Source organism: Bemisia tabaci, chromosome 5 (assembly GCF_918797505.1).
Source record: "Bemisia tabaci chromosome 5, PGI_BMITA_v3".
Classification (NCBI taxonomy): domain Eukaryota; kingdom Metazoa; phylum Arthropoda; class Insecta; order Hemiptera; family Aleyrodidae; genus Bemisia; species Bemisia tabaci.
This window is the reverse complement of record NC_092797.1, coordinates 29,648,036-29,670,100: the sequence shown is the minus strand read 5'-3', so window position 1 is coordinate 29,670,100 and position 22,065 is coordinate 29,648,036. Positions and strand designations below refer to the sequence as shown.

The 22,065-nt window shown below is 34.9% G+C and overlaps 1 protein-coding gene across 2 annotated transcripts in view; it reads left to right on the top strand.

Annotated features, from left to right (window-relative positions):
• The window catches only part of LOC109037390 (uncharacterized), a 31,274-nt gene that overhangs the window by 4,887 nt on the left and 4,322 nt on the right, over positions 1 to 22,065 (top strand). The window contains exons 6-25 of one of the 2 annotated variants that reach the window (XM_072300522.1): positions 39 to 228; positions 1,246 to 1,387; positions 2,483 to 2,634; positions 3,325 to 3,544; positions 4,132 to 4,261; positions 5,063 to 5,142; positions 5,979 to 6,543; positions 7,922 to 8,076; positions 8,881 to 9,010; positions 9,459 to 9,543; positions 10,606 to 10,936; positions 11,574 to 11,799; positions 12,826 to 13,025; positions 14,103 to 15,806; positions 16,343 to 16,466; positions 16,815 to 17,067; positions 17,603 to 17,792; positions 18,961 to 19,149; positions 20,373 to 20,525; positions 21,266 to 21,361. In XM_072300522.1, coding sequence (XP_072156623.1) covers positions 39 to 228; positions 1,246 to 1,387; positions 2,483 to 2,634; positions 3,325 to 3,544; positions 4,132 to 4,261; positions 5,063 to 5,142; positions 5,979 to 6,543; positions 7,922 to 8,076; positions 8,881 to 9,010; positions 9,459 to 9,543; positions 10,606 to 10,936; positions 11,574 to 11,799; positions 12,826 to 13,025; positions 14,103 to 15,806; positions 16,343 to 16,466; positions 16,815 to 17,067; positions 17,603 to 17,792; positions 18,961 to 19,149; positions 20,373 to 20,525; positions 21,266 to 21,361 — 5,315 coding nt within the window. Of the gene's footprint in view, positions 1 to 38; positions 229 to 1,245; positions 1,388 to 2,482; positions 2,635 to 3,324; positions 3,545 to 4,131; positions 4,262 to 5,062; positions 5,143 to 5,978; positions 6,544 to 7,921; positions 8,077 to 8,880; positions 9,011 to 9,458; positions 9,544 to 10,605; positions 10,946 to 11,573; positions 11,800 to 12,825; positions 13,026 to 14,102; positions 15,807 to 16,342; positions 16,467 to 16,814; positions 17,068 to 17,602; positions 17,793 to 18,960; positions 19,150 to 20,372; positions 20,526 to 21,265; positions 21,362 to 22,065 lie in introns of both variants that reach the window. The other variant, XM_019052021.2, reaches the window with a different exon arrangement.

Sequence of the window (22,065 nt, the reverse complement as noted above, 5' to 3'; positions counted from 1 at the left end):
AATTTTAATTCTCCAACTGTGTGGTCTCTTTATTTCAGGATTGGGTATGCTGAATCGAGTGACAATGATGCCACTTCGGATGAAGAGCTGGATTTGTGTGAAGTCATAAGTGCCTGGAATATTAAAAAACCGGATGAGGCCATGCCTACGGTTCCAATCTCCAGTCCTAGTAAGAAACCCTCCAGCTGTGAAAAGAAATCAGTAACCTCCAACTCCTCTGCATTAGGTGTAAGTTACCCTGCTGCTTCAATTATTTAAATGTAACTTCATGTAATACCTTTTTTGTTACGTTAAGTTTTATGAGTACGGAAAGTCACCCTCTAAATCTGTTTCCATAGAGCTGCATAGTCACTTTAAAATCCAGGAGTAGGCATAGGCATAGGAGCAGGGCATCTCCTTTGTCATGCTGCTGCAAGTAAATGATTGATGAGATGTCAAGCATAGTAATGTGTAACAAATTATCCCATGGAATTCCAAGTGTAATATTCAAAACAAAAATAATTGCGAAATCTATAAGTATCCTGTTCTACCTTTTTCTTCTCAACTAGTGATGCAGATAATGCTTGAGCGTCATAGCCAGCTTGAGCCTGGCGTGTGGAATTTCTTTGATGAAGGCAGCTAGTTTTTTAGTTTTAAATTTTTTCGGTGAAAAATAAAAAAATTAGGAAACTGGCTGAAATATCTAATTCTTGGTTAAACACATACTGTGGATCTTTTTTCAGATTGAGGATATTTTTACGCTGAGATTACAACTAATTTTTGTATGGAAGACCTTTCTTTGCCCTTGCTCTCAGTGCTTGATCCAAAACTTTTGTGCACTTTCTCTCAAAAGCTAATCTGAGTATCTAAACATACTTTTAAAGCAAGTTTGGAGATTTGGACAAGGTTTTTAAAGCAAATTTGGAGGTCTTGGACATTTCAAAATGGCAATCAACCATAGGGGTGGATAAGCATGAACAAATTTCAAGTCTACAGTTTTGTACTTAACTTATTGACAGCTCTGGACGGAGTTTTTCAAATGGAAGGGCTCCATCAAGAGAAATCTACCCCATATTCTGCCAACTAAAATGAAAGAACCAAACAAATGCTTGTGGAAGGACGGACTTTTTTAAATGTATAAATTCTCATGTTCCTTTAAGGTTTAATATTATTTAAATTCAAGTTAAGTCTATTCTTAAGTCAAGAAAGAAATGAAATTTCAGTCTGTGTGCTTCTTCAATGTGAACTTTTTATCATTTTTTCCAGCCACCAACACTTGGAAAAAATCAAGCGATCAAAAAAATGAAAAAAACCAGAAGGAAAAAGATCTCATCTGTTAAAGAGGAGGAGTCACTGCCAGAGCCAAATCTACCATTAGATTGTAATGAAAAATCCAACTCCTGTGATGGTTAGTTTTGCAGAACTTATAATGTATATGTTCTATTCTAAGAGAAGTACAGAAATTGAAAGATCCTGGGTCCTGTATAAAGTTGAAAGCTTTAAAAGCATTTCTCAAATAGTTTTTCTTTTCTATTTGCCTTATAGTGTGGAAAAACTTGGGCATTTTTGCTTCAAGATGCCAAGAAAACTTAAATAGGGCTGTTCAAACAGTATGTAACGCTGAAGAGAGAGGAGAGTGGTGCGCCATTTTTTTTCTACATTTTCAACGATACTGAATCTCCAAAGTATTATGAAGGGGGGTTCAAATAATCCAAAATTCAGCATTACATTTATATTTTATGAATGGTCCCTTAAAATATAATTTTTGCATGTTTGTATTCTCACTATTAGAATTTCTCCAAGAGGGCCCTGCATCAATTTAATCATTAGATGATGAATGGGATTTTTCTGATCTGTTCTAAAAATCTTGAGTTAAATGCCAGAGTAAAGTTTTTCAGCCAAGCTTCTTTTTAAGAAAAGCTATTGCATAGTAAGATATTACAGGCTTCTTTCTTTCTTTTTTATGACATGAATTGAAGGTACAAGGTGATCTAGGCCCACAATTACATCCCTAATTTTTCAATTTTGTTTTCTCTATGTTGGCAACTGATTGGAAACGTTTGTTAAAAAGTGCCCAAAATTAAGATGGCCATCAAAGGGATTTAAAGTGTGAAACATCTATGTCGCAGTCAATATGACAGAGGAATCTATAATGAAAGAACACAGGGCGACGACGCAGGGTTGTTGATCAGTGAAAAATTTCAAGTTGGGTAGTGCAGTTTCAAACTAGATTGTATCTGCCCATGGCAACAGTTTTGCCCTCAATCCTTGTCAGAAAACGCCAGCACAGTTCCGTTGCTGTTTTCGCTTTTAACCTGGTCTTCAAATTAGGACTTTTGTCTTTAAAATTTTCAACATTATCGATAAGAATTGACAATGAAATTTAAATTATTAAAGTTTATGACTTATCATTAGTTACTCAGGGCAAATTCCTAGATGCATTTTTATCAGATATTCCTCTCAAAATCTTCGTTTTATTATACTAACACATATTTGTTAACAGGCTCTCTATGTGCAGAAGATGTGAATTTTGAGGCGGATATGGATTTAAATTGTGATTTTAGTATTGCAAGTCCAGAACTGTCACCAACAAAAACTGATTCACCCAAAAGCAAATTCACTACACCTTTCATCACATCCGCAATTTCACCTGAGGTATTAAAATAAATGAATAATTTTCTCTCGAATCCTCAAAACTATAAAATTGTACTAAGTGCTGGCTGTTCTGTGAGTTTAAGGTTTTCAAGTTTTATTTTAATGTAAATCAAGTCAGGAGAGTCTAATGTTCTTTAACGTAGCATCTGGAGACTAAAGTGTCTGGTATAAAAAAAATATTATTCATCCACATTCAATAGACAAACAGCTGGAAAAAATGAAGAAGATAGAAGAGAGTAAAAAGATGAAAAGAGTTTTTCTACTCAATGTCTTCTACCCCTACCAATTAACTCAAATGAACGTATTTCTGCTGAAGGTAACTATGTGCATCATGACTTGAGCCCAATTATGCATATAGTCTTATGGATCTCAGGGCTCATGTCTTAATGCTCATAGTTCCGCTTGACAGAAGTACGTTCAGATGTCTAATTTTCTTATCATATAGGGAAACCCTCTCACCTGTTTACTTTGGCTAGGAATTTTTAGGGGAACTTCTAACTTCCATGCCCTTTTCTCAATTCCAATGCTATAGGGATATTTGTAAATTTAATTCTCTTGCAACCCTCTGAAGTAAAAGTTCCTGAAAGAATTTCAGAATTCCCTCAGTTTCGAAAATTCATCCCCATCTATGATTCACGTAACCTGTTCCGTTTTGTGTTTGAATACTTATAATCCATTTCTTTTTTGCAGCCAAGCCCTGAAATTAAGTTACCATTTAAACTACCTAATCCAAGCCCTTCTAAACAAATGAAGGAAAAAACGTTATCAACAAGGAAAGTATCCTCACCACCCCCAGTTCAACGAAATCTACGACCCAGAAAGTCTAGAGTCACAACCAAGAACAGCACTTCTCCAGAAAAAGTGGAAAACAAAGTCATTGGCACAAAGTTATCATCAGAAGTTGCCAAAAGTAAGTTATGTATATAACTATTTTAAATCAATAGCCCCCTCTAGTTACCAGTGAAAAAAGGTACACAGATTACTTAGCCTGAAAATAAGATTGCAGAAGAGAACCTTTGAACAAATTTGTGAAATAAGACTAAAAATTTAGAACAGTATTAAACAAGACTGATCAAACCTCGCAGTCAATCCTACAATGGTTACATATTTCATTTTTTCCAATCTGTTCACAGTATCTGTGAAAGAAGCATGTTGTCCTTTTTTTCGACTTTGTTTGTTTTGCTCATGGAACGGTTAATTACAAAATTATTTAATGAATGAATGACAGTAAAAGATTACACAGACTTTTAATCTAGAGAATCATAAAATGATTAACTAATAGATCCGTCTTGATAGTATGATAATTGCTTACTTTATATTAGCAGTGGCTGTATTGTCTCAAGAACTAAAACGAATTTTCCATTTCCTCTTTGAAGGAACACCCCTGTACTCTTTGAGTGCAAAACCTTAAACCTACTTGTCCTCCTCCTCTTCAAATTCAAATTCTGAATTTCACCAGCCAGCTGATATTTTTATTTTTCCTCTCAATATTTTCAGAAACTTCCAAATCGAAAGTTTACCCTGAGTATGAAACGATTTTCGATGACCTGTATGTCTCAGATTCAGATTCATCAGTCATACATAATTCTGTGGCTTTGTGTCAGGAACCTTCAGACTCACCCACAATGTAAGTTAAAATTTCATCATATCTCTTGTTTGTTGTCTTTATTTTGATCTCCAGTCTTCTTACATAAACTGTGCTGAAAACTGTACATTTTTTGATGTAGGTAACTTTAAATTGAAGGTAGTGAGTGACCCAAGGTAGGAATAGTTTGAATTTAATTATTAACATTTTAAGAGCAACTCATCAGGTATCTTTCAATTAAGGTCATGTTTCTTTCGTTCTCTTCTCAGTGCTTTCAAAATTGCAACATTTTTTTCTTCAGACCGAACTATGACATATAGGATGGACACTTCCCTGGAACTGATCAAATGGAATCCACCTTTGTCTGTACATAGCATTTTTCTCCACAAAGTTATGAAAAACCCAATCTTTGTTTACTCTTTTCCCTATTATTTACTCTCATTTCCCTTTTTATGGTGTAGAAAAAATTTGGGGCAAAAATAGAATACTAATTACTGATAAACAACTTAGTTTCTGCCCACCTCACTGATCTTGGGTGTATTTAAAGTGTGTCAGAAATATTGAGTAAACTGCTCTGTTGAACTAAAAATTGGTTGCCTGTCTCTGTACATGTCTCTTGGAAAATTATCTTTTGGCTCATCTGTTTTAATATTACCTGCCTCTAATCTACTGTATCACACATATACTTGTTACATTGTTCCATTGGCTAGTTCATCCCATTTCAAGTAAAACTAGTCCTTGCAGATTTTTTTTCTTTTCTTTTCTTTTTTTTTGTGATTAGTGTTTTAGCATACATCTTTGTTATTATTAAAGTGAACTCATACAATCTTATCATTTCTCTAGGTCTACCAAGGAATCTAATGTAGTTGCTGTAGACAAACCAAGAGATGTTGAGAGAAGTTCTGTATGTCTATTGCTTACAAGTAAGTTTTAAAATTACCACAATAACTATTCAGCCTAACTCTATGATATAATCTCCCCTTTTGTATGTTTTTGAAATCCTTTTTCTCCCTCTCGTGAAGAATAATTTAAACAAGGCCCAAGTTTGCCGGTCACTTAACCTTGTGTTTTTTATATAATATTCTGAAAGCACCAGGTGAGTTGATAACATGTTGATGTATCGCGTATTTTTGGAGCCAAAATCTCAGATAAGCTTGCTTTAAAAAAGTCCAGCGACTCAAAGGAATTTCAAACGCGCCAGAATGGCAAAAAATGATATGACGTGATGTACTACGGCAGTCAAATGGCGGCTATCTCCTCTCATTTTCCATTGATTCTTTTTACATAAAACATATTTCAATGTGAAATTGTGCTTGTTTACTATACAGATTTCATTCATGAGATCCGATTCTTTGATTCCGAAGATAAAGTTTCGACTTTACAATTGTTTTCATGCACAAGAAAAAGAAAGACGTTTGAAGGAAGTCATAGAAACCCGTCCTCGGTTCTGATTGATGCCAGATGACATCGTTCTGTTCGGCACGAAATCGAGGCATTATAAATTGGCGGGAAAGTTACGTTTATTGAACTGCATATCTCTTGGTTTTGGAGTTTCTATTTCACGTTTTTAACGTGCGCATTGTGCTCTATGTGTCATTTACCTTTGGAAAAATGCACTTGCAAGTCAAAAGGCGTTCATAGTTTAGTGACCCATTGTTTGGTTGACCCATGCGCCAATTTTCTTTAACAGCATGTCATTTCCCTTCTTTCGTTTTTCTTGTAATGTTACTGTATGTTAAGTTTTATTCTTCTTTTTCAGGCACCAGTAGAATGTCAGACTGCTGTGATTCATCTGACATCATAAATTCAAGTGATTCAGAAAATGATGATGACATTTCCCTTGAAAATGATGTCTCAACTGCGCCCAAGAGTTTTGAGTCTCCAAATTCATCGTCTCTTGATGTAAATTTGGTGAGAACGCTTGAGACGAGGGTAAAATCAAGTGAAGAAATATGTCCTACCACTCATTCTAGTACCTTAAGTGACTCCTCTGACTTAATGGATTCTTCTGAGAAGTTATTGTCAAATGCCACCAATAGTTCAACTTCTAGCAATGAAGTCCTGAAGCATCCTGTATTACCCACAGAAGTCACTCCAGCTCCAACACACCCATTCAGCAAAAGTAGAACACTCAGTGAATCCAGTTGTGAAACGGACCAGATTCAATCTGAGAAGATGATGCTGAATCCTGTCAATAGTTCAGACCCTAGTACCCTGGCGCATCCTTCATCCTGTACAGAAGTCAGCTTTGCTCTGATGCGCCCACCCAGCAGTAGCCGAACTCTCAGTGAATCCAGTTGCGAAACAGATGATTCAAATAACAAGTGAGTCACTAGCACCGGTTTTCCTTTTATTCAATTTTCGAATGTTATCAGGTCACATAAGGTGTCTAACGGTACTATTTTTTTGAGAGTGGCCTGGAAGCACTGGAAAAGTATGGAGATTCTGCAGAAAGACCTGGAAATGTTTGCTTCATGCCATGCGTGTTCTTATGACAGCCTGGAAAGTGTGTAATTCCTCGTGTATTGATTCATAGTGCAGCATCCTTTAGATTGCGATTGTACTGCCAGTTAATCCTCAGGCCACCAATGAGCTTTAGCCTTTGTGACTACTTATACCATTTTTGTCACGTTAGCACTTAAAAGTACTGGTTTTTTTTTTTTTTTTTTATAAAAGTACTGCAAAAGAGCCGAGAAAGACCTGATTTTTTGCCAGCCAGTTCTTATAGACACCTTGTCACAATGAACACTTGAGAGTTTCTGTGTGTTGGGTTTTGTCTCCCGGCTGTTCAATCTATATATCTATTTAAATGTTATTATCTGATATAAGGGCTTGTTATTTTATTCAAACCACAGTGAAATTGCAATGACCTGTATTACAATGGCTAAGGAACAATTCCGCCTAGCAGCGAACTGATCATTTTTCAGGTTGATCAGAAACTTCACTATTTTTGTAATTTTAAAATTAGATTTGCCATTTTTTTATACATTACAGTGTCACAACTGCGCTTCTATGCAAAATCGGGAAAAACTTTGACTTGCGTATTTTAGACTTAAGAATACGGCAAAGTCGCCAACACATTTTTGCTTCAATTGTCATTTAGGCGGTATTGTTCATCAGCCCTCGAATACGTTTTTATCCTGGTTCATTGCTGCAGTCCAGCCCGCATTCCAGTGGAACGCTAGCATCACTCTTCTGAGTTGGGTTCCTAGCAATCCTCACCTCAAGCAGAACCGCTTGGGATGCACAGATAGCCCAATCCATTGCGTTCCATGCATTCCATGGATAAAAATAAAAGTCCTGTAACATCAAAACATGTCGGAATGTAAGAGTCAAGGTTGGAAACAGAATTTGATTCACAACAGTGGCTCACGATCTGTGGTGCCTGAAGATCGGCCCTCGAAGCCTAGTGAATCAGTCACAGCCTCTCTCCAAGAAGCACTCACTCCGTAACATGTTTATTGTAATAATAATGACCAAATATTAAACAGGACTATTTCAGCCTTTATCACTTCTGCTCTTTTGTCAACATTTTGAGTGAAAAAAACCTTGAGAAACTGAGCAAAATCATTACCTGATGTTACTAATACTGTCTGTTTAAATACAATTACGGAAGAAATCACTTCCATGTTATTTTAACCTGTCAATGCATCCGAGACAGTTGCTGTTTTTGTTGAGTAATAATATCAATTTTTGTTCCAGATTGAAAACCAAAATTGCTGTTCATAGAAAAGTAAGAAAATGCCGGAAGGTAACAACCAAAAAAGATACGCAAGAAAAAGATGAGCCAGTAAGTCCCTCAACAGACAAATCTGAAAAATTGCCACCATTAGAAGTTCCTGTCAATCTGTCAACAAGTAAGGATCTTTCAGCCTGTTCTACATAGTTTTCTCATTTTTTTTCTTTTCATGAACTCACTCTTTATCAACTTGACTTCAGAAAGAGAATGCAAAGTCCTTCTAACAGTACAGCACTTTATAAGTAAAAATTGAAAAAAAATGCTGGACTGAGCTTTAGTCGTTTTCACTAATAAAGGATATTTTCACCCTTAAGTCTCATCCTCTACAGTTGTCCAATTTTATCCCCTAAAAGTTAACAATTTTGACCCATTTTCAAAAATTCCGCTTTCAATTAGAAATAAATGCAGATAATTCAATTCTGAAATAAAGAAATTAAAGACACTAATTTCTTTAAATGTTCATGAGCAAATATATTTTATGGGCTAATGTCTTGATTGATTTAAGAGAAATTCTAATGCAGTAAGATTTAAAAAAATGAAATTAACCCTCCCCCCCCCCCACCCTTTAATTAAGCACAAGTTGCTTATATATATTTGGATCAATGAACAACCTTGGTGGAAATAGTGTAGATTATTTTTGCACGCCTGTCAAGACTGTCTTAGTATTTTTTCAATATCTTTTAAAACCTTTTTTTCAGAATCGTTGATGCATCGGCCATTGGTCTAAAACTTTTTTTAATTGTAGCACAAAGTATATATAGCTCAACATGTCCGGTTTTTTCTATCAATACTTCCAAGTTTTAGTACCTAAGTTATTACAATTTTTTTTGCTCAAATGTCTCTTGTAACCGTTCCAAATTAACTGTTCTTCAACGGTATTATTTATTCATTATATATTTATTTCTTTTTGTTTTGTTTCCAGCTCCAGAAAGTGTTAGTGAGTTGATAGAATCAAAATCAATGTTTGATCCTCCAGAAGTATCAAGCATCAGTGATTCGGACTCCGCTGAAAATAACCGAGCCGTAACCGAAGGCGTCTCTACCCCAGAAAGGTGATTCTTAAATTAGTCTTTTGTAATCATCATTAGTCCTCCAATACTTCTTTACACTTCTGTTTACTGTTCAAAATAATCTCTCTTGAAAATAACATGCAGAAATTTTGAAAAATTTAACACGTATCTGAAAATAATAGAATTTAACCAGTGTCGAAGTTAGACCTGGACGTCGTGTGATATCATCATCCAGGTTTTAATTAACTGTATCTTTGGTTCAACCCTAAATATCCTTTCAGATTGCAAATTTCTGCTCAGCAACTTAAACTGATTTTTCATTGTTGCCTCCCTCTGTCAAAAATAAAGCTGCTCTAGGAAAGCTTCATAATATTTAAATGAGCATTCATTAAATTGAACAAATGATATGTTTGGCAACACAAATACTTTTAGTAATTATTTTGAATAATCTGTATGAAGTATTAATTTATTTTCAAATCGTTTTTTACAGTGATGAAAATCAAACTGGAAATGATCATGAAGTTGAGAAAAACATAGAAGAAATTTTACACTTTGGTCATGAGTCCATGTTGAAGGTATGGAAAGTTAACAGTGTTTCCTCATAACTGAGTCTCACATACCTGAGCTGTAAATAAACTATTAAATTTTCTGCTATGAACTTGAAATTAATCCAATCATTGGTAGAATAATCTTCAGGACTTTTATTATATGTAGTTCTTTTTTTAGAATACGGAAAATTTTTACTGGAAGCCAATTTATCCTAAACTCTGCAGCATCTAGGTCTCAAACTTTTTCAAAGTATTGGTTAAAATTCGGAAGTATTGGTTGAAATTGCAACCACCTTTGCCCACAAGAGTCAGCTGCGAAAGTAAAGTATTTTTTGCTCAAAAAACTTTTCAGTTTCAATTAATTTGCCATTACAAGGCATCAGATGTGAATTCATGCTTTGGAATGTTTTTTAAAATTCACACATGTTAGGACCTTTCCGATCAAACAGCATATACCCATGTCAACGTTGCTGAGATTGTACAACTGCTTAGTTGGCAGAGAGCTGTAAATTTGCCTCAAATTTTCTTTCTATTCTGATTATATTGACAGAGAAATGCACAAAGTGGGTATTTTTGGATTCTCTTAAAAAAAGGAACAGTTGTACAATCTTAGCAACGTTGACTTGGGTATACGCTGTTTGGTCGGGAAGGTCCTTATATGCAGCAATCACCATTGAACGTAATTTCATCTTTTGTGGATGATGTTTTTTGGTCATGAAAGTAAGTCCATGTGAAAAATCATTGATGTACTCCATTCATAATGAGTGGGACGATGAGGGTAGTGAACGACTTTTTCCATCTTCAAAGTTGAAATGCAGGATTCAATTTGCTATTGTTCCAGATAGTAAACATGGACTGGCTCTTTTGCCCTTTGCACACGTTGCAAGTGTTTTGCTGAAAGTGGGGGTCATCGGTGCATGACTCATCGATGATCGTGAAATGTGTTGCAAAAATCCTCATCGATGATCCCCACTTTCAACTTCAAACTTACAACGTATGCAAAGGGCATAAAAGTTTTCAATGGCCTAATTGTTATAATTTTTTTTTGTGAATAATTTTTATTTCTGTATTTTGTATATCTTATTGCAGGAAGGAAATGTCATAACACCTGAATCCAGTTGTGAAAATAGTGAAACACCAATCCAAAGCACTGATGAAACTAAGTCAACGGAATCTGAACAAGTGAATCTTGAAAAACAGCACTGTAAAGACAGCGTAGTGGAGGCTCACCCTCCACCAGTAGCCGTTGAGAATTTTACATCTGAACTCCAATTGGAGAAATCAGAAAAAGAAGAAATTACAGAGACTTGCGAAAGCTCAAATGGAAATGCCATCATAAACGAAGCATCCGATGAACCTTTGGAACAAGCTAAGTCACCAGAGCCTGTCTTTGATGGGGTTATTGATGCTACTAACTCTTGTAAGAATGGTTAGATATTTGACAAGATTAGTTTTAACCTCCAACATCCTCTAATTTTGCTAAAGAAATAATATTGCCTAACTGCCTAAGTTGCACTGTTGATGTAATTATACTTTGAGAGGAGCTCTTTTGTTATAACTCTGTGCTTCCTGTGCATGTGAAATGGGGCTGACTGAATTTTAACATCAATTTGACAGGTTTTAGAGGTGACGCATCTTTTATGCGCTTCACTTTGCTCTTCGCCATCACTCTATGATGAGGTGGCACTCCGGAGCCTTATTCACAGTCATTGCCTCAAGAGTTTCTTCAGCCAATGTATTTCTTATGCTTTGAGGAGGCCTCAACATTGAAAGAGATGTGTTGTGTTTTTTTTTGTATGTCAGTAGCAGCAACCGTGAGTTACAGAGATACAGTTATGACATTTTGGATGGGAAATTCAAAATTGCAACACAGATTAATGATAAGTCTGGTTAACTCGAAAACTCTTCCAAGACAGAATGAATCCTCGATCCCAATTAATTCTAATTTACCGAAGTTCGACTTTATTTCAAACTCCATCACTTTCGTGAAATATTTTGACGTTTACACAATACATTGGCGATTCACTAACTCTATATCATGTTTCCCTTTTGTTCAGACTTCCCCCGACCATTCTTGGGAGACATCCATTTTGGAGCGCAAGGTATGAGTGCCGCACCTACGCCACCAGATGACACTGAATTGAGTTTTATCGGCTCTCCTGATATTGTTACTCCACCTGTGTCCCCCTTACGCAACTATACTGTACAAATGTCACCACCTCTGTCACCCATAACTGGAGACAGTCCTCTCGTTGCTGCCTCTACTCCATCGCAGACAAAAAAGTGAGTTGGGTTGTTGCTAAACATTATGCATTTTTAAATCATCAAAGTCAGACAACGACATCATTTAAAATGGTATTAAAACTGAACCAAGGGTTTTATGATAATATTTAAAACTTTATTATATTCTAAAGCTTTTCAGTCTGGTAGCCATCTTTGAAGCCACCACAACAGACACGTATTCAGAGTAAAATCAATCTTTAGAACAATCGAAACAATGCAGTCAACAAATAATTAGTTACAATTTTACATTTTCTCACCCACATCAATAATCATTTTCATTTAAATAAAATAAAATAGCAAGATCTCACACGAGAACTTGGTTAAAATATTAAGAAACACGTTTCCATTTACGTGCACGTCAGATTTTATGATCAAAGCAGTTGCATTTTGTCAGTACTCAGTGATGATGTCTGTCCTGTACGAGCAAAATGTGTCCGCTTTTATGGAATTTGGCTTGCTCAGTAGTGAAAGCATATCTTTAATTTTTAAATTATATTCAGTTAGTTTCAACTTTATAATTTCTAAAGACACTTACTCTTGGGAAGAAAATAATGCTGGTCTTTTTGTTTTCCAGCCTAGTTACTTGTTGGTTTTCACTTAATTTTTTTTTCATTCTTGCTAAATTACATTTGTTAGAATAGGTATTTCTACTAATTGTTGCAATGCGTCTGAAATAAAAATCTAGATAGAAGATAATCTAAAATTCATTCATGCTAGCACAGTCAAAGTACATATCATCTCGTTAAAATTGTGACCTGAAAGTAAATTAACATACACGGATGAAAAGATACATGACCCCCAGTTCTTCTTGTAACGTCACAAAATCTGTTGGTGCCTTATTTTTCCGTTTAATACAGAACTGAATTTTTGGGTACGGGGTTAGTCCTCTCTTCAGATTTAATTCGATTGCATGAAAAATGCAGGTATTTTTATTTTTTACATACTTTCCGAAAATGAAAAGAAAAAAGTACACAATAGCAAGTATATTGATTTTAAATATACCTTTTCTCCGTGTGATTGTTCCAGAAATTCCACACAAAAACCTTTCAATGTGAAACGGATACATATGTTTTCTCCACGTCCAGATGATATGAGTGACTGTGAAGATATGCTCATCATGGATTTAGATATCAATAATGAAGATTTAGTTGAGGCAAGTTCTGTACAAGTGGATGCTGGCACAGAAATTCGGGAAGCAGATGAACTCATGGATGATATAAATTCAGGTAAACTTTGCTGTTTATTAATGGTTATCAGAAGACAGAAAAAGGTCTGTAGCTACGAAACTATCTAATCCAATACGCTGACTCAAAGCAATGTTTAAAGCTTGACGTCTCCTCAGACAAGTCTAAAATGCATTTTCTCAAACATCTTAGTCTTACACTGAGGTAAACTTTAAGTTATTTGGTGGGAACTACCAAAACATTTTCTAATTCAGAAGGTCAGTTTTTTTGTGGCAAAAATGCAAAATTTAAAGTCGGATTCTTTTTTTTTAAAAAAAAAAATCCATTTAATTTTAAAAATAAGAGCAGAAATTAGAGAAATTTGATCAATTGTCATTTCTTTCAGCTGATTTTTTCTTTCTTTTTTCTTTGCCCTTGTTTTGATTCTACTATAATGATTTTTCACATGGTAGAAACTAAAACTTTCAGAAAAGAAAATGTGAAATGGGAGGGGAAGGGGGTGTGAGGGCCATGTAACGTTTTTGCAAGTCCTGTTAGTTAGTTAATTCTTTGAAGCAAAAATTAGTTGCTATCTTAATTTCATAAATTCCCTCACTTCACAAAAAACATCAAAATTTAAGTCAAGCGAAGCATGCTTCTCTGTTTTTCTCTCTCATTTTTTTTCCAAAAAAAGAGAAAAATATGAATTTGTATTCACTTTTGTATCTTCTCATCACAAAATTTCCTCATGAGTTTTCTTGCCCCAACCAAGCCAAAATCTGTGCACATTAGCATTCTCTGTATCTTCGTTCAGTTAAAAAAAAGTTATGTGAAGAAGATTTTGACAATGAGCTTAAAGCAGAAGTCTGTCATCCCAACCTGCATGCTAGCCTTTGCAACGATCAAGTTTCAAGACAAATGGCAAAATTACTCGACTTTTTTTCACGAATAACATGAGGACCTTAAATACTGAAGAGATATAAAATTATATCATGTATCAATTGGCTACATTCATACTTGTGTATTTTATTTACCACCCAGTACTGACCTCTGAATGGATGTATTCGAACATTCTGAGCCACTTATTTTCTATATTTGACCATTAGCTTTGTTTCAACCCAGTTTCTTGTTTTGTTTCAGATGAAGATGATATCTTGAACCTTGTCCATGAGGAATTCATCTGTCGTAAATTACTATCACCCCTACCTTTAAAAGAGCCACCATACAAAACTAGTCCTGTTAGGCCGACCAAGAAAACGTCTGAAGCTGATGAAGCTCTGGAAGTAAATTTGGTTAACAAAAGCAAAAAATGTGAAGCAACTGATGTTCATTTAGATAATAGAAGCAATAAACCTGTGGAGAAAAAACCAAAAACTTCCCGAACAACTGTTAAACAGCGGCTAGCTTCTAGGTTGAGAAATCTGCATCGTATCTCTAACAGTAACCTGTTACTGAAACGCTCATCACAAAGCTTTCAATCAACTCCGGGAAGTAAACCAAATAATCTAGTCCAAAAACACATATCTGAAGAACCGATGCACAAAAGGAGGAAAACCAGATCATCTCCTCGTAAAACTGAAACTATTGAGCTTGCCAATGATGCCAAATGTGAAGATGTTTCAGACAATAATGACATTCAAAATTGTGTATCATTGGAAAAAGTATCAAAAGAACATAAAATTAAGAAAAATGGCAGGAGTAAAGCTGATCTGAGTAGTAATGCTAGCAGTAAGTTAAATAATTGTATAATGAATAACTCCTCGAAGTTGAAAACTCAAAAGGAGGTAATAGCAGCCAGTACAACAAATGTAAAACCAGCAGTCCCTACAATTTCTATTATGGAGTGCTCTAATACAGAATATTCCAGTGAGGTCTCTAATTCTGAAATTACGGATCAAAATAATGAAAGAAGGAAGGAAATGAAACCTTCTCTCCGCAACATCCAAATTGTAGAGTCTGCTTTCATGGATAATCATCAACAGGAAAAAGGAAGTAATGTTCAGCAAAGTATCTCTCAAGAGCAAATATCAAAACACAGCTCAGTCTGTGGAACTAGCAGTAATCAAGTTGATCAAATAAGTAATGCTATTATGAAGTCAAAAAGTAGCATAGAAATTGATCATCCCGAGTCAAAATCTTCATGTAAAACTAAGAACATCAGCACATTGAATGACAAGGATGCGTGTAGTTTGATTTCAGACACCAAATTCATGAACTTGGAACATGCATGTCCAAAAACTGATTTTGAAACTTCAAATCCAAATGAAGGGAAAGTCAGAATAAGTAGATCTTCCCCCCGAATAGCCAAAAGTATTGGGTCTACGTCCGTCGAAAATTGTCAAGGTAGAGAACAAAATCACGAGTTTGAACAACTTACCTCAACAGGAGAAGTTTCAAAAGGAAGTTCTGTCGGTTTGAATTATTCGAATCAAGTGGATCAGAGTAATCCATCTCATGTTAAGACTGATAATAGTATAAGCAATAATTACTGTAATAAGTTGGACTCTCTCAATGAAATCACCCAAGCAACCTCAACGAATTTTGAAATTCCACCAGTATTCATTTCAGAAAACAATCGGTTGAACTCAGAATATTCTAAAAACGTGACTGATTTTGTAGCTACAGACAAAATTCCCGAAAGACCCAAAGTTTCGGCATCTTCTGTGCTTGAAAATCTAAAAGAGCGAATAATATCAGATTCAGAAGCTTCATCGGAGTCTTATAAATCCGAACGTAATTGTTTGTGGACAATGTTTAAATTCTACAAAGAGGATCATTGCCAAAAAGCTGTGGAGGTTGAAGATATCAAGAAAGTAGAGAAACCTCTACCTTATCCAAATAGATGTAAGTTTATCACCACAATTTTTCATACATATGTATAAGGTTTTTTTTTTTTTTTTTTTTTTTTTTTCTTTCTTTCATTTCTGCTCCCTGTCTTTACTTACTGTTGTGAACTGGAAAAGATAATGCAAATTTTTTCTTTACATTCAAAATCTAGCTCTGAAAAATGTCTATGCAAAATCTTCTGGGATTCAATTTGTTTGTGTTCTCAAATGAAATGCTCACGACCAAATCTGGAGTGTTTTTCCTAAAGCTAAGTTCGGGATTATCAACTTTAAGAATAATTCAAATATGAATTGTTATCCTTGAAATTAATCAAAACCTAAAGTCAGTATCCACAGAGAATAATGCTGTTAAAAGATTAAGCTAACCTAAAGTTAGTTGGTTGACATAAATTATGATCCAAAAATCTGCCATGTTCATTTTTGCATTGAAATTAAATGCTAGAATTAAAGTGGCTTGCAGTAAATATCTACAGCTCTCATCATGTATTTTCTGTCTTGAAGTTCATATTGTTTAATAGATATTTTTCATTTCAGACGCAACGCAAGAAAAAGTGGAAGCGATGTTATGGAAATTAGCAGAGCCATCGGAAAATTGGTCGACATTGGCTTCAACATGCGCTACTCAAATGAAGAATTTCCATGAAAAATTAATTGTCAAGTTAGTTTCAATCTGCCATCTTATTCCTAATTTTTACAAGCAAAGGTTTCTTTCTAGAAAAAGCTCAGCAGGGTACAAGATTTACCTATGTTTAAAATAGATAGTTGAGGTTTAAATAAATCTGCATGCATATTGGTGCAAATATTGAACCCCACTCAACTCCCCTTTTAAATACTTCTGATTTAGATCGTAGAGTCAATTTTTTTTTTATCAGCTAGTTTTTCACATGTTTAGGGGTCGTTCGATATATCAAACAGTTTTATATTTGATACCTATTCCTTTAACTTCAGTGGCAGTTTAGTGTGTGTCTTGTTAGTCCTTAATTCATAAAGTTGTTTTGACTTTCAGCTCAATTGTCAACTGCATTGCAACGGATGAAACGGATTTCAATGAGGCTCTAGAGCCACAGTTGACTTCAATGCAGCAATTACTAGTGTTATTTTGTCATAGGCTTACATCTTCACATCACCCTACCTTGATAGAAACTCTGCTTAAAACCATTGAATGGAATCTCTTCATTTGCGAGGATCGCACAAAAGAAGTTGGCTCGACGGGGAAAAAAACAAAAGCTCAAAAAGCTAGACTCCAAGCAGAATTACAGGTACGATTATTTTGACTGCATGTATTTAAATAAAGCTTACATATCTACCTGTAATCATTTCTAGAAGAGCAAGTGTAAGCTCAATCATTTTCCTTTGCGTGGTTCTTTTTTTTTCATTTACCAATTGAGTAATTGATTATTAAATAATTAAAGTTAGTTGATGTATGACGATCAAGGTGAAAATATGCAAATATCATGATCTTTACATGGCATTTTAAACTTTTATTGAGTCAGTAGATTATCTTTCTATTTACTTTGTAAATAAATGTCTTTTAGATTTGTGTCGAATTTTCCAAAAGTTACCACTAAAGAGTTTTACAGTCCTGGCGCTTAGACAATTATCCTCAATTTTTGTCATTTTATTTTTTGTAGAAAACTGCATATGAAAACGTCCTGGCCATATTATCACCTTTTTAAGGCAAGAGAAAGTGCACATCTTCGGTCAACTTTATCTGGCCCCACTCATTTCCACCAATTACCTGAAAAAGTAAGATAGTTTTAAAAATTGTTAATTTTAATTTGAGTCTTCCTTCAGTTGCAGGTTCAAAAAGTTGCAAATCTGTCGGCATTTTTTGTACTGATTTGTAAGTCTTCAAATAATCTACGCCGTTGTCGAGCTTTTATTTATGATGCTTTGTACATGTCGGTCAACAGAGCACATCTGATTATCATCTCAGTTTTATCATTTTGGCCCCGTGTGCTTCCTCTAGCGAAGAATTCATCAGGTATGTTCATTTAATTAAGAATCATCCTTTAGCAGGATAGGGTAAAGTGATTTTTGTAGGGCTTTTTTTGTTTTTAAAAAATAAAAAATGAACAAAAATAATAAAAAAAAACCTCAATTTTCTCTGAAAGGGATAAAGTGACGTTTAAAAAAATTTAAAATTCCAACCAGATCAAATTGAAATATTGGATTAGTTGGACTAGAGGTTTCTTATTCTATTCTAAAGCCAAAATTTTTGCATCGCAAAGATCATTAAAATATGCCATGTCATTTATAAATATATTAAGGTCTGTCCTCCTATTGTGAGGAAAGACGACACGGCCTCAACTTAAAGTAATTTTTTTCAATATATACAAAATTTTACAAAGATAGATTTACCCATCCTCTCTTTTAATGAATATTTTTTCTTATTTTATCATTCATAAAGCTCCTTTTTCGGAGGTTGCAAACATCTCCAAAACCTAGACCATTTCTTGCAATCCCACACTTTTGCTGGGTGGCAGTTCTTTGATTTGCCTCAAGAAAAATTTTGCGATGTAATGGCAAACTGCCCAATTCCACTGCAATACTTGTGAACTGCCTAATATTATACTGTGAAGAGTGAAAAAGATGGAAAAAAACATGAAAGAGGTCATCACTTGTAAAAATCGCCTTGTAGCTTAGGATTTGTCTTACATTAACAGCAGTCCACAGATTGTGAGATCAGGCAATTTTTACATTATCTTATATTTAAAATCAATCATGAAATTTGAAAAACTTGATGATTAAAGATTCAAAGTCAAAAGATTTTTAAATTGAGCACTAGAAACTAGAGGGAAGTAAAGTAAAGAGATTAAATTTAAAAATTTGTTTAAAAAATTTAAAATGTTAAATCAGTTATTGTACAATTCGAAAAAGATACTTCGAAAATCCTAAATGGTCCTCTTTTTGAAATTTGAGAGCCAAGACGTTGCCACTGAACTTGAATTTCGAGCTTATCTCACAGGAAGCGGATAAGACAGAAAGTCACTTAGGTCGAAATTCCTCTCTTTCCCCAGGCAATTTGAATCAGCCATATTTCACTGTAATTATTGTTTCCTCGGGACGTAACTAGTTCAGAATGATAAATATTTTCCTTGAAGTCTCTTTTTCCAGGCTCCTCTCATTGATATTATTTTTCTTTTTTGCAGAATGTCCTGTTACCATGGTCATGGTCTACGAAATTTTTAGTCACAAATCGTGCAGCCAAGATGATACTTTCAAAGTTACAGAATTGAAAAATCTCCTCCGACTCCGTTACGGATATTCTGATCCTATATTTGCCCAAATAACTCGAGAAAGTATCATTGCAACTCTGTTCTCAATGTTGGATCGCCCAGGTACTTTTTTTCTCTTTTTTTTAATAAATATCCGTCCAAGTGTGGTTCATTTGCAGTATCAAGCACTATCACCTAAATTTTCTTTTCTTGGCTTGCCAAAGTCACAGAGGCTATGCCACTTACTATACAGCACTTGATTATTGTCCTCATCTTAAAGTCAGACTGTATTCCTCGCAAACCACCTCAGAGACCATTGGTCACTTTACACAGCAGCCACAAGAGAGCAAGGCATTTATTTTCAAAAACAGTAGACTTTCTCTTATAGTTTCATTCAAGAATATTATTTGAAAGCTATCTGAAATTCTCTAAAAATCGTAAGTTGCCATGTGAATTATTGCTTCACTATTGTATATTTCCAGGTAATGCATTGTGCTTAGCTTTCAAATTTTAGGATTTGTTTATTAACATATAAAGTCACTATGTAAACGCCACAAGGTGCCTGGCGCTCAATGCCAACCTTCTCCTTCCCCTTCTTGTTTCTCAGGAATTTCTTTTACTATCCAAGGTAAACTGTAGATGCTTGAAAAGGAGTCTGGAGAGAGAACATTTCTCAGGAAATTCTTTCAGAAATGTTTGTTTAGGTAAAAATCACCTCTTAGTAAGGAAACTTCAAAAAAAAAAAAATGGAATATTCTCCTTCGAATAGCTTCTTTTATGGACCTATGGCTACGTTTATCTTTGTAGCTATTTAAGCAAGGTTATTAAGCTTTTGAAGGTAATAAAATTAAGTAAAACATTTCTCTTTTCCTCCACAAGACCAAAGTTCTGAATTTGCATATAAATCCTGGTGTGGTGAGATTTATTTCTAGGAATTGTTCCTCTCTCAGTGCCACGGACTAGTTTAAGATCATTCAAATTACGGTGACAGCAAGAAATTCCCAATAATTTACAGGACTGTGCAGGGTGTTCTTGGCGAGTACGTCTCATTTCCTGAGCTTCACATAGTCATTGCCCCCTCTCAAATCGATTTGTTTTCCTATCTAGCATGTGTTACCAGTCCCATACTATTGCACGTACGTCTTTTTTTCAAAACTCTCAATGTAAATATGACTGGTTTGCTTAACGCCATTAATTTTATTTTCTTCTTCTTTGTTTCTTTATCACATATGTGACTCAAATGTATTTGTGGAACAAATAACAATAGGTGAATGAAATTAATGGATTGCAGTATTAAGAAAATATCGATTCATAAGGATGAACTAATTCGTTTTTTTTTTTTTCAGGCTGTGTTGAAGCATTTGTTCTTCTTGCCAAACGAGGGCAGTGGAGGTGGACTGCTTCGAAACTGGTTTTTGGATTCCTCTTCCCAATATTAGAAGACTTTAGAAACAAAAAAATTGGAGAAACCAAGGCCAAAACTGCTATTAAAATCATTGGTGAGTTTTTTTGTCCCCATATTTGTGGCATTTTAGTGCATACTGTATTATTCTTGCATTTTTTTTTTCTAAATGAGATTCTCACTCCAGCTCTTGACATTTTGTGAATCAAAATTCTTCAAATACGCAATAAAAAACTAAATGAGGTTGTGGCAAGGAATTTTTGCGAGTTGTAGTGCAGATTTTCCTATGCAAAATTTGGTGAAAAAAAAACCAAAAAGCACATAAAAGCTTTTCCGAGGGGAAAAGAAGCTTATCAAAAGCCATCAGTCAACTTGACAAAGCAAGGTGCTTATGGCAGAACTCAGCCAAGCTGTCAACGTCATTTCCTCAGCCTGATTACTTCACCAGAGCCCGCCAAAATTTTTTTTACATAATTTATTATTCGTATTATTGTATTTTTAGAATTTTCAAAACAGAAATTCCTTGCTATCTATGATTAAAAAATCGAAAAAAATTTTAGAAGCTTAGTTGCTGTAACCTTTACTTTTGGAAAATTATTTTAAAAAAAGAGGTGCCTTTGACCCATTCTAAATCCAGGTTAGAAATGTGTTCTATGTATTTATCATATTTCAGTATTAATGCCTAAATAATGCATGGACATTCATCATTTAACAAATGAATATTTCGCGAAAGATTCTCATTTCATATTTCAGCACCTGAAAAATTTCACCTTTAATTTTCGATAAAAAAAATTCTGTCTTTTATTCGTCCATCTGAATTTCATATTATGTTTTCAGGCCTTGTTGCAAGAGCTTTTCCTCCAGGTGAAGCGTGGCTAGAAACAAAGAAAATATTAGAGTACTTGGAACATTTGCTGCTGGACAGCACACTTGGTAAGAGACCTACCTATTTTAATAAGCAGCTCTTTGAATTTATTAGCATTTAATTTCAGGGATGCAGAAAGTGCTCGATCGGCTGATCGCAGACTGATAGCGGAGTAAATGTGAAGGCACCTGAAAAGGGTAAAAAAAGGGGAAGGCAGAAGCCATGAACCAGCTAAGTGCATAACTTCTTGCGAAGGAAACTGTGTAATGCACTCTCTAATGCAAGGAATAGTTAAGCACGCTCCTTTATGCGAAGAAAATAGTTGAACACACTCATTTATGCAAAGGAAAAATTGAAGCACCCTAGTCTAATGTGAACAGCATTGTGAAGGTACCCTCAAAGAATGTGAAGGCAAAGAACTCTCTGCTCCCCTGTTCAGTTATTTCCTCCATCATGAGTTCTTTTGTTCAACTTTCTTTTCTTTACTTATTACGAGGTCTGTTAGATTAGAAACCGGATTTTGGTCATAACTAGCCTACAATGCGTCCAAATTACGTTTTCTTGAGCTTTTTTGATAGCTGAAAATATATTTAAGAACGCTACGTTCACAAATTTGAAAAATATTAATTAGCTTCGTTGGTATATGGCTTGATGTAAGGCAACCTCAAGGGTGTTTTGCGATTTTTATGTTTGACTGAACTTGTCTCTCTTTTTTTGGTCTTGCACAACATTTTTCAACCCACAAGGACGATTGGAGTTTCGTCTCCATATC